Below are 20,073 nucleotides of genomic sequence, written 5' to 3'. Positions count from 1 at the left end.
GGGTAAGCATAAAAGAAAAAATGACCGATCAGTTGTGAAAGCATCAATGTGAAGGCATAAGAATCAGCTTTCCAAGAAATATATTTATGGCATTTAGAACTAGTAGACCACTAGCAAAAATATCTATTTTAGGCATCCCAAAATGTTAATAATTTTAGAAAATCATAGGGTCCAGTTCACACTCTGTATGAGTTTTATTTTTATAGATTTAAAACCAGCCATAGTATTTTCTGATGATTTTATCAAAATAGGAAGCAAATATAAATAATTTTCATTCCTCGCAAAAGTGTTTCATGCGGGACTTTGTTCAAAAGTGGGAATTGCACGCTTCCTATGCGATTGATACAGGAGAAAGCAGTTGTGTTGTCTATTCATATAATAATTTGGACATTATGTAAAACTTGCAAAGATCTTCAACAAAAAAGAGCAGCAAGAAGCTAAAAGTATTAATATGAAGCTCTTTTTCTTCGCTAATCCAAAATCATTAGCTTGTTGACTACCGCAAAAGATGCCCCAACTAGTCGTCGAAGCATAAGCGAAGATTTCAAAAATATAAAAAGTATTGCGAATACGACTGGATGTTATTATCCCACCGAGTAAGCTCGTCAATGAGAATATTTTTGTGTAATTTCAAAATCTTTTTGTTCAAAAATTTCTTTTTTTTTTTTTTTTGTCTGTCTGTCTTCTGTGTGACCCCCAACCATATTCTACAGCAGGACAAATTGAAATTAATAAACCAATGTATTTAGCAAAGTCTCTTATTTTACACCTGTATATAGAATTTAATTATTTCAATTTCATGTTTGACTCGTTTAATTTTTTCACTTCACTTGCTAGCTTAATACAGAAGTTTTTTGTGTCTAAAATAAACCCTGGAACCATTTCATAGTACGTATTATGAAACCCAGTTTAATCAACAAGCGAACTGTAGAATCAATGCTTTGATGCAGGCAATAGCAGACATTCTGTTAGACTGTTGACATTCAGAATAAGTTTTAGAAATAAGTAAAATATCCCCCAAGAATACAGTAGACAAAAAACTATGTAAACGTAAATCTCTACTACTGGTAGCTTTACTTTAGTAAAGACTAAAGGTGCTGTATTTACCCAGAAGGAAACAATTAAATTCATAACAATTATGTTGAAACTCAAATCGTAAATACTTTTCATAATCTGGTTGCATTAGTATTAAAAAATAGCCGTCTTTTAAATCGGCAGAGGCTAAGAAACATCCAGGAGAGACGAGCTTATTGGCGGTTCTGAGATACTCCATTTTAAAATGTGGAGTTTTAATAAATTTATTCAAAAAATTTGTATTAATAATAAATTAACATAGTTTCATATAAACGTTTTTTCGCCATTAGGTTTGGGGACTAAAAAAATCACCCTACTCTCTATAGCATGGCGAGATAGCGCCTTTTTAAATAAGATTAGCTATTTTAATTTGAAAATCTTGAAGCTTAATCTTAATAGGTTATTATTATTATTTTTGGATAACAGGTAAACTAGAAAACGGAACTTTATATCCCTCTATACAAGATAAAACATTACGATCAGACGTCAGCTTGCGCCATACATACAAGAAAAGTTGTAACCTGCCAGTCACCTGGGGAACTAGTATCCCCTCTGTTTGTAGTGGGCATTGTGCCTGGTCGCACACGATGGCAGCGCCCTTTGCGCTGTCACGCGCTTGCGCAGCGGCGCTGTACCCGCAGTTCGATGATGCATCGTCTCTGTTGGTCTGCTGGTCTTCGATTCACAGTCTACGTGGTGGTCGACTGCGGGTGCTTCCAGTTTAAATTCTTTTGTGGCGTAGAGGGTGTGGCATTCTTTGTTACGACTGGCTTGGGTTTGGGCACTAGTAGATCTTGACTCCATTTGGTAACAGCTTTGTTACCTCTTAGTTTCTCAAACAATACTTTATCCAAACAGATACGTGCCTCTTTTGGATTCCCTTAGAGGGAATAGCTTGTAGTTTATTAGTCAATGTAAAAATCAAAAAATTCACCTAATTTTCGTGTCTATGCAATGAGTAATTCTTAATAAGCGTGCTGCGGTACTGACATGCTTCAGTAGGTTTTGATTGATCTCTGATTTCTATGATGCTAAAGAAATATCTATAGCAGTCATAGTAGTTAAAGCATTCAATGTTACACCAATTTTGGAACTATCTTTCTTCTGAAGTAAAACAGAAACCGCAGCTTTGACCTTATCATTTAAAAGAGGTGGCTTTATTAGTATTCATCTTTAATTTTATCTTTAATTTTAACTTTAAATTCTGTTTTTAAACCATTAAGTAAGTACCTCTTAGTCGTGACGCCATGTCTTTATGCACATATTTTCCTGATAGAGAATCATCTTCAGGAGCGTCACCTATTAAGTAGAGTACATCCTCGTTCAAGTGGATAATATAGTCTGCACTACTCTCATCCTCTGGTGGTGTAGCTGTAGCTGATGTGGATGGTTGTTGCGAAAGGTTTGAAACTGGCGATGGCTCAGTCATGTGATCACTAAAGTCGCCATAAGTCTGTACCTCTGGTCAGGTTGGTTGTGACAATCTAGCTTATTTTCAGAGTTATTTATTTCACATTTCACAGGTAACTCGTCTTGGAGATTTTGTAACAGTGAAGGTAATGGTCCCGAAAAACATTCGCATCACAAACAGAGATATCTCGTACTATTATTGGCCAGTGAAGGTAATGATCCCGAAAACCATTCGCATCACAAACAGAGATATCTAGTAAGTACTATTATTGGCCAGTGAAGGTAATGATCCCGAAAACCATTCGCATCACAAACAGATATATCTAGTACTATTATTAGCCAGTGATCGAAAAACCAATCGCATCACAACAAAAGTATCAAATACTATTAATAGCCAGTGAAGGTAATGATCCCGAAAACCATTCGCATCACAAACAGTGAAGGTAACAGTCCCAAAACATGTACTGTTCGCATCACAAACAGTGAAGGTAACAGTCCCAAAACATGTACTGTTCGCATCACTTAATTTGATACCTAACATATTACAATGAAAACCAATAGATTTGTTTGCATCTCAAAGCATTGCATGTTCCTTATTATGAAGGATTATTATGAAATTCGACGAGAGTTAGAACGTGTATACTCATATCAAACTATTTTTATTGTTTGTATCACTTTTATTTTAACATTATTTCTCATTGCTTCATTGCACATTCACGATAAAAGGTCAAAGGTACCCACAGAAGTTATAACATGAAGGTAACAATCCCATTGTATTGTCCGCATCATTTCTATTTTTTCATATGACGTGAATACTCATACCAATGCCATTGTATTATTTGTATCACTTTTATTTTACCATAATTTGTCTAATTAAGCACATTCAAGATAAAAATTCAAAAGTACCCACAAAAGTTGTAACATGAAGGTAACAATCCCATTGTATTGTACGCATCACTTTTACTTTGCCAATCAAACGAATTATAACAATACAATTGATTACTGCGTCGTATTGTAGACATCAAATTTGCAAGTTTAGCTAAGATATGAAAAAGCTAAATTCTAACTGCAGAGAAAGTATGTAGGTAGGTAAGTGGCTATTTGTGTGATTAACTTGGGATTCGAAGCTCGTAATTGCTGATTAAGGATAGGTTATATTATAATTTTACTGATTACGATTACTAATCAGAAAGGACTAACCAGATCGCAAATAACGGCATGTAGATGTAGATCGTGAGTATGTTTTACGTCATCGCTTTCGTAATTTTGCCTCCAATTTCTCAATCCAGCGTAATAAATACTCGCTATTATCACTGCCCACTAAGCACAGCTTACGCCTTTTTCCCATGTTTAGAGCTGAAAAACACTAAGAAACGCACTAAAAGAAACTTAATATTTTAAGAAAGTAAAATACGAGGAGTGGCCGGTACTGCACGAAAACAGATAATGTAGGTTTTGACGTATGAGCGCGCGCGCCATTACCGACATGGGGGCGCTACTGAGCGGAAACTGTTCACTTTGTTGTGTTATAGTGTTTTAGGATCTTTTTTTTAGATTTTCTTTAAACAATTCGTGGAAATGGCCGAGAAATACGAACCAGTACTACAAGTAAATATTAATCGCGAGAATTGAGCAGCGAAGCATAATAGCGAAAAATAACATCATATTAAGTTCTATCTATCATATTATGTTCTAACTGATGATCAAATAAATAAAATAAATAAAATAAATAAAAATATGAAACGCTATAGTTGCCCCTAAGATTTTTCTCGAAGTTCAGTTCTCCTCCATATCTCCAGGATCCCATGATCAGATCCTGAAATGGTGACAATGGGACCACCTCAGGAGTATACGTTTTCAAACAAAAAAAAACATACAGACGAATTGAGAACCTTCTCCTTTTTTGAGGTCGGTTAAAAATATTGCAACTTAAAAGGCATTTTTATAATATTAGCAGGCCCTGCGTACTTTCCATTACCGCGTGAATATAACGTGTTTTCTTTTCTATTAATAAAAGAATTTTCAAAATCGATTTAGTAAATCCTAAGGTTACCTTCTATAACCTCACAAACGTTACCTTTAAATCTTTTTTTTTTTATTATACAAAAAACAAAAAGTGTTACATAATTAGTTCCATAAATATCCATCCTCATAAACTTGACGTTTCACTATTATGTTAAGTTATTATATAAAATAAAACTACCTACACACATTAGGGACACAATTAGGCACCATATTTTAACATCCGACAACAACTGCTGGACATTGGCCTTTTGAATGGACTTCCAAACCCAACGGTCTCGCGCCGCCAGCATCCAGCGGCTCCTTGCAACCCGCTTGGTGTCCTCGGTACACCTAGTGGGGGGGTAAACCAACATCCGGAATCGTCTTTCCGGTGTTGGGTCGCCAATCCAGCACCTTAGCACCCCAACGTCCATCGGCTCATCGAATTATGTGGCCTGCCCATTGCCACTTCAGCTTCGCGACTCGCTGAGCTATGTCAGACTTACTTTATTTACCTTTACCGTTATCTATACTTCTACTGATACTAATATATAAAGCTGAAGAGTTTGTTTGTTTGATTGAACGCGTTAATCTCAGGAACTACTGGTCCGATTTAATTCTTTCAGTGTTAGATAGCCCATTTATCAAGGAAGGTTATTGGCTATATATTATCCCCGTACTCCTACGGGAACGAGAACCACGCGGGTGTAACCGCGCGGCATCAGCTATTTTATAATACAGTTATAATGACGTTTTATTATTTTTGTCTGGCTGGCTAAAATATAACTGATTCGCCGTTAAAAATATGTTCGTGTGTAACTTTTCATTTGGTTTTCTGGTGCTAAATGGACTGGTGAAATAATCTTAGTGGAGCTATACCTAAAAATATACCTACACATTGAGAAAAAAAATATTTCTACGCAATGAAACTGACGTCGGCGAATGTACCTATAAAGAAGTGCGGTGTAAAGGTCGCCATTGACGGTCAATTAAGCTCACGTTTCTGAAAAGCAAACCGCAGTACCCACGCGGCATACTATACAAGTCATGTACGCAGTGACCAACACACAATGATCAATTATAGTCATGGGTGCTACAGAAACGTGAGAATAATTGACCGTTTGTGGCTAGCATTACGAATACGTAAAACCAGATGTTTTTAATGCCAACTAGGTAAGTAAATAATTGTCATAATGTTCTATTTGTATTCAATTACTTAGTATCCAAGAACTAATGAAGCTATATACAGGAAGAAAATTTTTTTAGTGCGGATATTTTTATATTTTGTACATAAACAAAATTTAATGATCACGTATTTTTTCTTTTTTTTTTTAACTCAAAAATAACAAAATTATCGTTAGCTAAAGTTATTTACTTTTGAACAGAATTTTAGGGTCACCCTATTGTGCGTTTATTTTATTTTCGTTTGATACCTAAAGGACGTCACCAGATCACTTTTAAGCTGAATATATCTTGTTTAGTAATAATATGTACATTATTTTGTTATTTTAGAGACATAAATTAAAAAAAAAAATTACATAAAATGTATCGAACTGTTTGTAGATTTATATTCTATTAATGATACAGAACCACGAAAAAAAATATCCGCACTAAAGACCGAATCACCCTGTAGATACGACAATTACGTAAAGGACAAGTCTTGCGAAATGTCTACGGTTAAGGTCACAAAAATGTAACATTGACTTGACGAGGTGCACACAGATGCACGTCTGTATATACGTAGTACGTAGACGTCACGCACACAGCGACGCGCCGCCGCTTGTGACGAAACGCCTGTGACGTCACGACGGCACGCGAACACACCCACACGCGCACGTGCCCGCAGTGCCCACGTGACGTTTACATTCTAGGGTTGTCACCTACATTTCTTTTCCAACATGTCTAATATCATCATAACATAATATCATAATAGTGTCATTGTATAGTAATACTTTTAATAGTACTTTCCCAACCTCTTGTACTTTGACCCCCCGGGTTTGTTAAAATTATATTATCTGGTCTGGTATATTATAGGAAAAATTACTTATTTTTCAGTTGTAGCAAACGTCCAAAGTAAACTTGAATGAAGAGTGATAAAACAGAAGAAAAACGGTTTATTATAGCCAAACCAAAAAAAAAATAAAAATCTTCGACTTGTTGCGAAAAAAATATAAAATATATTCTTCCATTAAGATACTACTTAAGTCAGGTCTTCTATGTCTGTTAAATAATATTTTATTCGTTTGTAATTGTATATTTATTATTTTACCTACGCATATAGTTTTTCACCCTATCGCCATCTTTACATACCTCTGAAAAACACGCCTCACTTGTGAACTTCTGTTTTATAGTGTCATCTAAAACGTATAGCAGATTCCACTTAAATATAAAAAATACACAATATTAAAAGTTAAAGCATCTTACTAAAATTCAATATTTTATACATTCAACATTTTAACTAAGTTTATATCTGTCTTACATTGTTTTAGTTATTATACTTTCGTGATTGTTATTTATGGAAGACATTAAGAAAGTCCTAGTTTTCGAATTAATTCATATTCTTAAGCCAAAGAACACAACTAACATTTATTTACATACCGCGTCAACTGTCAACCCTAACCGCACCCACACAACCAAACGCCAATCCGATCGACGGCATTCCACGCACACCAGCACCGACGTAAACAAAGTGACGTAAAGAGAACATGACTCACACAAGCGCGCGGTGCACACAATGATTAATGTAAACAAACCGGTCTGAATCGAGTCACCCACACAGGGGTTTGGTCTTGAGCTGGAAAGTGGGCCATCTGATTTGTACGATGGAAATTTGCTAATAATAATATTACGATACGATACTGTTTATGTTGTGTTATCGAGTTCTAATTGTGAACTATACATACCTACGAGTATGTAGGCGTTACGTTCCTAACCTTGTATACCACCTACAATTATATACAGTGAGTTGTTATTACCTCCTAATCATGAAATAAACAGCAGCCTATTTTAACGACTTATTACTGGGAAAGCATCCCTACTTATATGACGGGATATGGGACATAGACCCACCACGCTGCTACGTTGCGGTTTGGTGGATTTAGGGTGATAATGTTTATTTACTTTATTTGGTTACAAGCAACATATTACATACAGTGAGTTGTTATTATCTCCTAATCATGAAATCATCATTATTTTTAACGACTTATTACTGGGCAAGCATCCCTCCTTATAGAGAAGGATATAGCTCAGACCCACCACGCTGCTACATTGCGGTTTGATGGGTGTAGGTGAAGGGTGATAATCTTTAACACTTTATTTGGTTACAAGCGACATATTACATACAGTTAGTAGTTATTACCTCCTAATCATCTAATCTAAATAAAACAACATCATTATCAGCCTATTTCTATTACTGGGCAAGCAGCTCTCCTTATTAAATGAGAGGTGATATAGATTAGACCTACCACACTGTTACATTGCTGGTTGGTGGGTTTAGGGTGATAATTTCATTTGATCTTGAGCTGGAAAGTGTGTTATCTGATTTGTACAATGGAAATTTGTTAATAATAATAATATAACAACAATGCGATACTGTTTATGTTTTGTTATCGAGTTCTAATTGTCAACTATACATGTTAACGTTCTTAAGCTTGTATATACCACCTACGAAATATAATCAGTGAGTTGTTATTACCTCTTAATCATAAAATAATCATCATCAGCCTACTTTAACGGCCCATTACAGGGTCAGACATCCGTCCTTATGAGAGGGCATATAGAGCTTCGACCCACCACGCTATTAAGAGTAGATAGCGGTTTGGTGGGCTCCTGTTGACCTATTTTTACTACATTATCACCGATTAACACAGGTTTTTATTTTATCGCCATATTCCACTCGCACTTTGTTACTAATAAATTCTATTAGAATTAATCATAATAAAATAAACTTCATAAGGCAAAGTTAACCACAAATTAAATCTTTAACCAAGGCCAATACCACAGATAGTCACAACAAAGAACTATAAAACGCGACACAGATAAAAAATCACAGTACAGTCACAGACAAAAGTTATGAGAAGCGGCTGAATGTGAAACAAGTGGGTACAGTCGTAAATAAAAACGAATAGCACACGCACTGTCGTGGTAGTTACTCATGCAGATTTATTGTTTTTGTCCAAAAAATACCAGTTTGCAGAGGGTTATGATACGTACCATAGACAAAGAAGACTTGTTTATGTCCCATACAATTTTTTTTTCTTTAAAATTTTAAACTATATTCATTAAAATTATAAACATAGTTTTTTAATGACATTCTTACTTTTAATTCTAATTTTTGTATTATTTTGTAATTGTAACTTTATAATTTTATAATTTTCTCGTTTAATTTGGTAATTATGACTGTTTGTGTTATTTTTTTTTTTGTAATTTTATATTTTTTAATTTAGTACTGTGACTTTTTAAATTTGTAATTGACTGATTGTAATTATTTTTTTTTTCTCTTAATTTTATTTTATTTATTTTAGTAATTGTGACTGTTTGTATTTTTTCACTGTATGTATAATATTTGCAAACTATTAATTTAGTTGAATATTGTAAAGAACAATAATTCTTGCAAATAAATGATTATTATTATTATTATTAAAGACAATTTTCGAAAAAAACACTGTACAGTCGCACACAAAGGTTATGAATTGTGTCAGGATGTGAAATAAGTGGGCAGGTACAGTCGTAAATAAAATAATAGCCACATGCATGTACTGTCGTGGTTACTCATGCAGATTTATTGTTTTTATCCAAAAAATACTAGTTTACTGAGGGTGTTGATACATTCTAACATTTTTATTATTATTAGTTTTTTATTTCTTCCAAGAAATTCTCGAATGGACGTTGGGGTCCCAAGGAGCTGGAATGGCGACCCCGCACCGGAAAGCGCAGTGTTGGTCGACCCCCCACTAGATGGACCGCAGACATCAAGCGGGTTGCAGGGAACCGCTGGATGCTCTCGGCTCGAGACCGTTTTGTTTGGAAGTCCATGCAAGAGGCCTATGTCCAGCAGTGGACGTCCATCGTCTGTTAATGATGATGATGATGAAGAAATTCTCAGGGCGGAAGCTGGGAAATTAGTTGTATTACATTTCTAAGAGTACAGTACATCATCACTCTCGGTCATCCAAATACCTTCTTCTATTATTGAAAGCCGTGATAGCCCAGTGGATATAACCTCTGCCTTCAATTCGGAGGTTCGAATCCAGGCCTGCACCTACAACGTCTTAAACGGTGAAGAAAAAACATCGTGAGGAAACCTGCATACTTTTCTTAATTCTACGTGTGTGAAGTCTGCCAATCCGCATTGGGCTAGTGTGGTGGACTAACCCCTAACCCCTCTCATTTTGAGAGGAGACGCGTTCTCAATAGTGAGCCAAATATGGGCTAATAATAATTAATCTATGGCTGATAATGATGATAATAATATTATGTAATCCTTTTTGTTATACATAAATAACATAATTTGTATGTAATTGTGTTTGTAGTTCGTTGCAACATTACGTTTTTAGAAAGTTGGTGTCACACTAATCACAAATTTAAATAAATAAAGTCCGCTTTCTCGCTTATATTTGGCTGGGTGGGCATAATTCACACATAATTCTACCGGTTTTGGTGAAATCGAGTTAGATACATAAATCAAGGTTTAGGCAATTGAAAAATGTATATTGTATAAGCCTCAACAGCCTCCACAGTTAAAGCTAGCCACTCACCATCTGATTAGCCCATATGCCTGCAGCGCTGACGGCTTGACAGACGATAAAACTGTCGTGTGATAAAAAATCGTGTGTTGGTCGTGATCGGCATGACCAACACACGATCAGTTTACTTGATTGTCAGTGGTTGACATAAGAGGTCCGAGTTAATGAGAGATCATCGGTTTGATCCTTGTATAGACCATTGTAACTCGAAAAACACATTTTATAGGAAGCTATTATTTTAACATTAAAATAGTTATCGCGTCAAAATTTTCATGTTTTTCACACGAATTTTTTTTGAAAGTTAAAGGCTTCTGTAAAATTGTAATTTTCGAGATTTCACGTTGTTTGGTTTAATCTTTCTTCTTTTCTCGATCTTTACGACCTACTTTCATACCTACTAAATTTCAATAGATTTAGTAGGTATGAAAATATTAAAGAATATAATAGAAAATATTATAAAGAGATAAAGTTTGTGGTACTGTAAGGGGGTAATCTCTGGATCTACTAAACTGATTTTGAAAATTCTTTCACCACTAGAAAGTCACATTTGTGTGTCTGTCATAGGTTATAATCCCCGTATTCTCAAATGTTTACTTCTTCGGCAGTGTATTGTCTATTTTATGATTGTTTCAAAATAAATACTTAAATAAAAATGCGGCCATCTGCTTGTTAAATTTTAAACAAAAATAAACAAACACACTGCGGGATTCGATAATGTTATTCCGTTCCTGTGGAGCCGATAGTAATCCAATATTTGCCGAATCCATTATTAAAACACACCGAGCCCGCATCCAATTACTATTCGCGTCAAAAAACTCACCCGCCCGCGCAACTAGTTTAGGGAGATTAAAAATTCACTGTGCTACGCGTATAGGACTAGAACTCTATCGCTAGTTCCATAATGTGGCCTTCACACGTACAGTTTACCGTCAGTTTGAATTGCGGATCAAACCGACGTGTTTTAAGGTACAAGAGTTGAACGTTAAAAGTTTTTTTGTGATTAACTCGCCATTAGCAGTAAGAAAATCTATTTTCTTGCTGCTAATGAATTGCTTGATTTCTGTTACTGATTTTTTTTTCGCAAAGACATGTATGCTCACAGAACAAACCTGGAAAATTAAGACAAATAACCACCTTTCTTAGCTACAGTTTCGACTCGCTAAATCGTCTAATAGTATAAAGTCTTTGGTGTATGTTCTGTAATTAATGGATAAAACGCAAATGGTAAATATACCACCTAATTATCTACAACTAATTTGAATAGTTTTTGAAAAATCCATAGCAACTTTGTAACTACAAAGATTAGACACAAGTTTTATACCAATTTACAAACCTCAATAAGTGTACAAGTTTTTAAAATAATAGTACACTTCAGTTCCATACATTTTTTTACAGGACAATTTTTTTTTAATCGGGTCATCTGTAAATAAAATGTAATGCACTCAAAGCTTCTTCTACAAAACAAATAAAATATTATTTTAAAAAATAGTATCATATTGGTAAAATTATTCCATAGTGTTTAACAAAAATCAGATCTTTAATAACTTAATTACGGCAGCCTTGAAAAAACTAATTCAAGATAGAAAAAAATTAATAATCCGAAAAAATCTATAATTAGGTCACCCTAGAGATTTTTTGAAAACTATTCAAATTAGTTTTCGATAACTAGGTGTATCTACCATTTGCGTTTTATTCATTAATTACGGGACATCCTGTATATGGATTTGAGTATTCCCTTTTAGTTTATACGATCTCTACCAAACGTAAAGCAGAACCTATGCAAGTAATAATGCCTTGGGTACCTACATATACAGCTGTAAAAGCAACTAATCAAAGCATTATCGTCGATTGAATCTCGTCGATCCGCATCAACTGTGAACCATCACGATTTGACATACCCCTTGCTTTAAACCATTCCCACCCTTACGCCCTTCATCATAGAGTTCATTTATAAAACACATTACACTGCAGCGTATTGTGGTTCTACGTTAATCTATTTTCAACTTTGTGCAGTTACACGTACGGTTTATTTTGCAATGTTTATGTACCGTGTATGATCAGCTGCATTGGACGTGCCTGGGCCGATAACGAATTGGAAATGGGATTTTGTTATTAGACGATAACGATACGACTGCGATACGATATTATGCTATTGTATGTTTTGTTGCATTGCATTTGCATTGAAGTAACGTAGTGGGATTAAGAAGAGCATGATGTCGTGTAGAAACCGAAAGGATTTTCATCCATCTCCTAACCCGTTAGTCCATCTTCCATCTTAAGTCAACCACTGACGATGCTGCTTGACAGCCGATAGCTCTCCTCTCCTGTAACTTTCTCCTCCTCACCTGACCTTTTAGTTGTCCGTTAAAATAGGCTGATAATTATGATGAAACCTACTACTTAGAGTCTACTGCTACTAGTAGGTTTCATCATCATTTGTATCATCAGACAGTCTAGATACTAGACTATCTTTAATTCAATTTACTAGGTAATAACTATATTACCTAGTAAAAAAATTAATCAAACAAGCATTAGAAAAAGATTTGTACATTTATATGTAATTAATAAACTCAAAAACTACTAGACTGATTAAAAAAAATCTTTTAGTAATATAGAGCTATATTGTCAGTGAATAATAAAGTATGTTTCATCCCTGTATTCTCATGGGAATGGGAACTACGCGGGTGAAAGCACGAGGTTCTGCAAGTCTACAATACATTCTGTAACAGAAGCGCATTGGCAACACCGATTACTATAACACAATTCTATTCAAATCGTCCCATTGTAATAACAACGCTATTCAAATTGAATGATAAGAGTAAAAAACTGTAAATTTTTAATAGAATTTACAGAAGTAATGGTTAGGTACTTTTTACAGTTAGTCAATTAACAAAACAGTGTCATCATTCTTTTACGATTACGACATTAAACGTCGTAGGGTGTAAAAACAACGTAACGCTGTAGTAACGCGGTCGCGTTTTTTACTTTTTTTTTTCTCTTTTTTCTCATCAAAAAAACTTCTTTTTCTCGAGTGCCAATACGTTTCCATCTCCACGGAACTCAATGAGCACTAAATTGAGTTTCGATCGTGATTTCCTGCGATTTCTAACTGACTGATTTACTTTTATTCGAAATAGCGATTGCAAAGGAGTTAAATCAGTCGTGAGGTAATTCTTTACAAATTGGTAGGTTAGTTGTATTTTTTTTTAAATTTAGTACAATGAAACGGTTTACATTTGAAATATGTAATGAAATTCGTCTGGGGCTAACCACGAACTTTAAAAAAAACCATCAAGTATCCATTTTATTTAAGGGCGTAAATAATGTTACCTTAATGTACGAATTGAGTGAATGAAATGGTCGATGATGTCCAAGATCGCTATACGAAACAAACCTAACTAATAAATGTAGAAACATTATGGAATCGCTACGTATTTAAGAGCTTGTGGTAAGGCACACAGAACATAATTAGTATCTTATAATAGCCACCCACCATCCAATAAGCCCAAATGCCTGCAGCGCTATCGGCTTGACATCCGATACAATTGCTCACAATCTGCATGACGTCATGCACCGACCAACACATGATCAGCTTTATCGGATGTCAAGCCGTTAACGCTGCAGGCATGTGAGCTTAACGGATGGTGGATGGCTAGCATTATAAGCTGCAGTGGTTCTGACTTTGGTGGTTGAATATCGATTCGTTAACAATATTTTACTATTTATTCGGTAATCATCAAACGGAATCACCAGTACTACTAACAACCAATAATCGGCTCACTTTTGAGCTCGAGTCTCCTGTCAGACAGAGTGGGGTTATGCTAATAGTCTACCACGCTGGCCGAATGCAGATTGACAGACATCACACACATAGAGAACTAATTTCTCACGCTGTTTTACCTTATCATTACGTATACTCGTCATCATCATCATCATCATCATATCAGCCGATGGACGTCCACTGCAGGACATAGGCCTTTTGTAGGGACTTCCAAACATCACGATACTGGGCCACCTGCATCCAGCGAATCCCTGCGACTCGCTTGATGTCGTCAGTCCACCTGGTGGGGGGGTCGGCCAACACTGCGCTTACTAGTGCGGGATCGCCATTCCAGCACTTTGGGACCCCAACGTCCATCGGCTCTTCGAACTATGTGCCCCGCCCATTGCCACTTCAGCTTCGCAACTCGTTGAGCTATGTCGATGAATTTGCGTTCTTCTGCGGATTTCCACAATTCTGATTCGATCACGAAGATATACTCCTAACATAGCTCGTTATTCGTATACTCGTAATTATTATAAAATCGTAAACGAATCGTATCTGTACTCAATTTGGCGTGCATTTCATAGAAGTGAACCTGAAGACGAACGAGAGAGGATTTTCCATTTTGTACAATTGTACGTTAAGTGAACACCGACTACCGTAGTTGAAAGCCTTGTGCAAGCCCCTGGTCCTCACGTGGTAAATATAGACCGCCGTGTGCTTCAACCATTCGCAAAGCATTCAAAAACAGGATACACGAGCGATTACCTGGCCGCCATAATTTTTAGCGTGGCTCGTTAAAATTCTATTATCGACGGCCATTTTGTAAACTGGCCATGATTTTAATGGCGTATTTACAAAATATCCAATCATAACTGAATTCCTGTTATTACTAATTTTAGTTTTTAGATTTGTTTACGTTATTTTACTCTTTGGTTTTGGGCAAAATCTCTTCTTAATGAATTGCACAATTCCTTATCGCTATACGTTGGGCAAAGGAGCATTCAGCATTCACATTTGATTTATTTTGATCAATCTATCAATCAATTTATTTATTTGCAGAAACATGCAAATAAATAAATAAATTGATATATATGCAGGTGGTCGGTAGATGTAGATGGTAAAGGTAATGATCGGACGTAGGTATCTAGTAATTTAGTTTCTATTCACGTTGCATGAGATCTTCAGATTTATTTGGTTTCGTCAAAGAAAATTCGGCTAGGTACTACGACTTTAGCCTCAGGTTGACATTCTGTGTTTTTTATACCCATACCAGAAGTGACTAACACAAACATCGCTTACGGGTTAGATAGGGATGGTGTATTGTCTTAATGCCGCAGTAGCCCTGTCTACACATTGTTCTAATCTTTGACTCCCACTTAAAAGGGAGGACGAGTGACATGGTATGCGTCAAGACGGCATGGTATTTAACGACCTCCGTTGCGCAGTGGTATACGCGGTGGATTTACAATTCGGAGGTCATGGGTTCAATCCCTGGCTGGACCGACTATTTGAGGTCTGGTGGTAGGCCTTCGGCCGTGGCTATAGTTACCACCCTACCGGCAAAGACGTACCGCCAAGCGATTTAGCGATCCGTCACGGTACGATGTCGCGAAGAAACCGAAAGGGGTGACCATTATTATCAGCCTATTTTGACGGACAACTAAAAGGTCAGGATTTTCATCCTCCTCCTAACAAGTTAGACTGTCCATTCATCTTAGATTACATCATCACTTACCATCGTGAGATTGTAGTCAAGGGCTAACTTGTAAAGTGGGTATGAAAAAAAGACGATTAATGTGACCACCAACTAATGGCAGTTTTGTATTGTTCCAGGTTTCCACCTGAGCGGGGTGGTGCGCGCGCCAGCTGCAGTTCCTCCCTGCTCCGAACCGGAGCGGCTGTACCGCGTCACCGTCTCCTTTGACAGGTAAGCCTTCCGTTCTGACGTAGACCAGTAATAGCCCAGGATCCGTGGAACATTTTTACAATACATTACTATCAAGTTAATTTTCCGTAAGTAGTTTCATCTTGATGAGACGCTGAACTTTTTATTTACGAAAATTCTTGATTCTGGTAGCTACAGAATCAAGAATTTTCGTTAATAAAAAAGTTGAGTTCATCAAGATGAAGCTACTCATGGAAAATTTTTAAATTACTGGGTTAAAATTTCTGAGCAAAAGATAAGTGTTTTTTTTAACTCATGTTTAATTAATAGTTATACAACAGACACAATGTCCTACAAATTGCGTGGTACATATCTCAGAAATTTTTAGGTATCCGCTAATAACGGATTTTGCGATAGGGCCGGATTAAGGAGGTATAAGGGCGGATGAAGTCGCGGGCGTCCACTAGTAACTTACAAAAACCATTGTGTTTCCCAGATGCAAAATAACCGGCGTGACGTGCACCTGCGAGGCGCGCGACATCTTCTGGTGCCAGCACGTGGTCGCGCTCGCGCTCTACCGCATCCGGAACGCTGACTCCGTGCGCCTGCGTGTGCCCATCTCAGGTGAGTGCCCAAGTGCCTTCAACCCTGGGGCCCATGAGCAAGGTTACGGGGGAGAGAAACTGGAAACAGCGCTATGCTACCGTTCGGGTTCCGAAAAAGAAATGGAACACTCATCTGGGGTCCCTGGGGTCCTTTGCGGATGTGATGTCGACGTGACAGTGTATGTGTGTTAGTATGTAACCTCCCCTTACAACAGTTCTAGTGAATCAAGGACGCTCTCACGGGTGGCGTCTGGTGCAGCATGCTTTAAGCAAAAATTCGCTTTCAAAGTTCACAGCACATTATTGTACCAACGCGGTCCGATACAAGGTTCATTCGTTACCACAACGATGGCAATAAGTTCATATGCGCAACAATCTGCTCCCTAAGTTATCTTAGTTCTTTTGCTTCGAAAATGTTTGACTTCAACTTTCCATTGTTGATTTCAGAAACCCTGCTCCAAATGGACAGGCAGCAGCTGCAGAAGTTCGTCCAGTACCTGATAGCGGAGCACCACACGGAGGTGCTGCCCACGGCGCAGCGCCTGGCCGACGAGGTGCTGCAGGCGCGCTCCGCCATCAACAGGATCTGCGGCGCGCCCGACCCCACCGCCGGCCCGCCGCCCGACGCGCACCACGCCTGGCACTTGGACGAGCAGCAGGTACACTTCGGCACCGATAGCGCAGTAGCGATGAGTGCTGCAGGCGCGCTCCGCCATCAACAGGATCTGCGGCGCGCCCGACCCCACCGCCGGCCCGCCGCCCGACGCGCACCACGCCTGGCACTTGGACGAGCAGCAGGTACACTTCGGCACCGATAGCGCAGTAGCGATGAGTGCTGCAGGCGCGCTCCGCCATCAACAGGATCTGCGGCGCGCCCGACCCCACCGCCGGCCCGCCGCCCGACGCGCACCACGCCTGGCACTTGGACGAGCAGCAGGTACACTTCGGCACCGATAGCGCAGCAGCGACGAGTGCTGCAGGCGCGCTCCGCCATCAACAGGATCTGCGGCGCGCCCGACCCCACCCTGACACAGGTGTCTAGGTCTAAAGTGTTTTTCAGATAGCATGGGTACGATGACAGTCGCCTGAATGACTTTCATAACACGTACTATTATAGTGAATCGCGGCAAAATGAAACACGGCATGAAACGAACTGTAAGTAGAATTATAACAACGCTCAGAGTCTCTCTTCTCTCTGTCTGCGTGGGAGCAAACTATACTTGGAGTATCTGTGCGTGATGAAGTTGAAAATTAACTGCTGGTAGTAGCAGGGGTCACTTCTTGTAAATATGGGTCGTCTCAGAGTTTTTTGGTCTTATCGAGGGAGAGCAAGACTTCAGTGTCTTATCGAGGGAGAGCAAGCTCGGCACTTGCTTTTGACGCTCTGGGAAGAGCATCAAAAGACAATCTTCTTTATTCCCTACAAAGTATTTGAGTAACATGGTGGGTCTAATATTAGCTTCGATGCCCGAAGCCCTCCTGCAAGGTCTGACCTTGATCTGGATCATTGAAATAGACTGTAATGGTAATAATCTGTTTTTGTTCCAGGTCTGCGAGCAAGTGCGGGCGTACTTATTACAGGGAACTTATTATAATGCTAACAAGCAACTAAATTCTTTATTTTCTAAGGTAAATAAATTCCAAAAATCATATCTATTTTGTGTTCCATTTTGTTACTATCGATGTACGGTACTATAAGAAATTATACATCTCTTCCAGGTTCGGGAAATGCTTCGCGCCCAAGACTCAAACGGTCCAAGAATGTTAATGTTAATGACTGAACAGTTCCTATCAGACCCTCGGCTACTGCTGTGGAGGAATCAGAACACGCCAATGACGGAGAAGTGCAGGCAGCTGTGGGAACAGCTGGGCGCGTTGTGGGTCAGCATAGTGCTAGACCCTGGCAGCAACAAGCACCACCGGATGCAGTGGAGGCACTTGTTAGACAAATGGTCTGCGGTGGAAGTCTGTCCGACTGAAGACCCGGACTATAGATCGTTTCCTTTGGTGAGTTATCATTATCAGCCTATCCTATAAGACTCATGGTTACTGCTGTGGAGGAACCAGAACACGCCAATGACGGAGAAGTGCAGGCAACTGGGCAAAGCTAAGGTTCGTTGTGGTTCGTTCGGTGTGTCAGCAATATGCCCTGGCAACAACAAGCACCACCGGATGCAGTGGAGGCATTTGTTGGACAAATGGTCGCTCGGTATGGACAAATGGCACTGATGTGGTGAATTCTGTCCTACTAAAGACCCGGACTATAGATCGTTTCCTTTGGTGAGTTATCATTATCAGCCTATCCTAATACGCTCGAGCAAGACGAGACCAGATGGGTGATCAGTTCTAACTAGGGACCATTCCACCCAATTCCCGTGGTATAAGACACAGGATCACTGGTGTCTTGACAGTGTTCCTCCCTCGAACCTTCCTGTAGCCATCGTGAGCCTAGCGATATCCCCTGGAGTGATATCCGTCAGGTCTACTTTTAAGACTTTTAAGGCTACTATAAGACTCATGATTACTGCTGTGTAAAAATCAGAACACACCAATGACTGAGTAGTGCAAGCAACTGTGGGAGAAACTCGGGGCACTGTAGGTGTACCACCGGGTGCAGTGATGGCACTTGTTGGTCAAGTGGTAGTAGAAGTCGTCCTATAAGGACCTGGACGAGAGCACAATATAAAGAAAAGAGCAGAATACGAAAGGCTATGTTATCACTAGTGATTTCTTCCAGACAGCTTTAGGTTTAGGAAAACATGAGGACTTCAGCAATTGGTGTAAAACGAATATAAGATACTAATACAACAAACATTATTTTCAGTACGCGCGAGAGCGAGAAAGAAACGAGAGAGACCGAGACAGAGATCACAGAGACAGGGACAGAGATAGACACCGCGACAGAGAAGAGAGGGACAGAGAGAGGGTTCGGGAACGAGAGGAGAGAGATCGGTAAGCTCTATTGTTTTAAACGCATGTATCGATCGGTCGGCTTGTGTCGTCACGAGCCGAGTAAGTACGACGTGTTCCGTGAGTTAGATGGGGAGTAGTGGGAAGCCGCGTGGTGGCTGTATATGCGATTAGCTCATTCTTATCGTGATGTTCGATCCGTCCACACCATTTATTGGATAATCCTTCATGGAGTATTTTGGGATGTACAGGGAGAATGACTTGACTGGAGAAAGGTAGTGTTAACTAGTTTTAATTAACATTTTTAACCCTACATCCAACGGTCGCAAGTCCGGAACTTCATTCAAGGTTATTCTCTGCCACTCAATTTAATTAGTAACTTGAAAAAATATATGTTTTGTTTACAGTGAAAGACACAGAGAAAGACAAAGGAGAGAAATGCATTCCCATTCAGAAAGTTCTGATGAAGAATCTAGACCTAATAAGTAAGTTTCATCATTGTTATCAGTTTATTTTAACAGCATTCAGGGATACAATTCCTTCCATATAGTTTATGGAGCTTGGATCCACCTTGCTGCTCCAACGCAGGTGGGCGGCCATATGTGGATAGTTAATTTCTTAAAATCACTATTACTATCAGAGGAAATAGGAAAGGCCATTGTTCGAAGCCGCTGG

General features: G+C 38.5%; 1 protein-coding gene across 1 annotated transcript in view; it reads left to right on the top strand.

The window, feature by feature from the left end:
- The window catches only part of LOC112047665 (zinc finger SWIM domain-containing protein 4), a 100,905-nt gene that overhangs the window by 64,464 nt on the left and 16,368 nt on the right, over window positions 1–20,073 (top strand). Inside the window, exons 2-8 of the mRNA XM_052887670.1 lie at window positions 15,832–15,925; window positions 16,380–16,507; window positions 16,936–17,147; window positions 18,037–18,117; window positions 18,208–18,495; window positions 19,313–19,440; window positions 19,806–19,883. Coding sequence (XP_052743630.1) covers window positions 15,832–15,925; window positions 16,380–16,507; window positions 16,936–17,147; window positions 18,037–18,117; window positions 18,208–18,495; window positions 19,313–19,440; window positions 19,806–19,883 — 1,009 coding nt within the window. The remainder of the gene's footprint in view (window positions 1–15,831; window positions 15,926–16,379; window positions 16,508–16,935; window positions 17,148–18,036; window positions 18,118–18,207; window positions 18,496–19,312; window positions 19,441–19,805; window positions 19,884–20,073) is intronic.

Source organism: Bicyclus anynana, chromosome 20 (assembly GCF_947172395.1).
Source record: "Bicyclus anynana chromosome 20, ilBicAnyn1.1, whole genome shotgun sequence".
Lineage (NCBI taxonomy): Eukaryota > Metazoa > Arthropoda > Insecta > Lepidoptera > Nymphalidae > Bicyclus > Bicyclus anynana.
The sequence above is the reverse complement of the archived record's forward strand: the minus strand, read 5'-3'. Positions and strand labels throughout refer to the sequence as shown.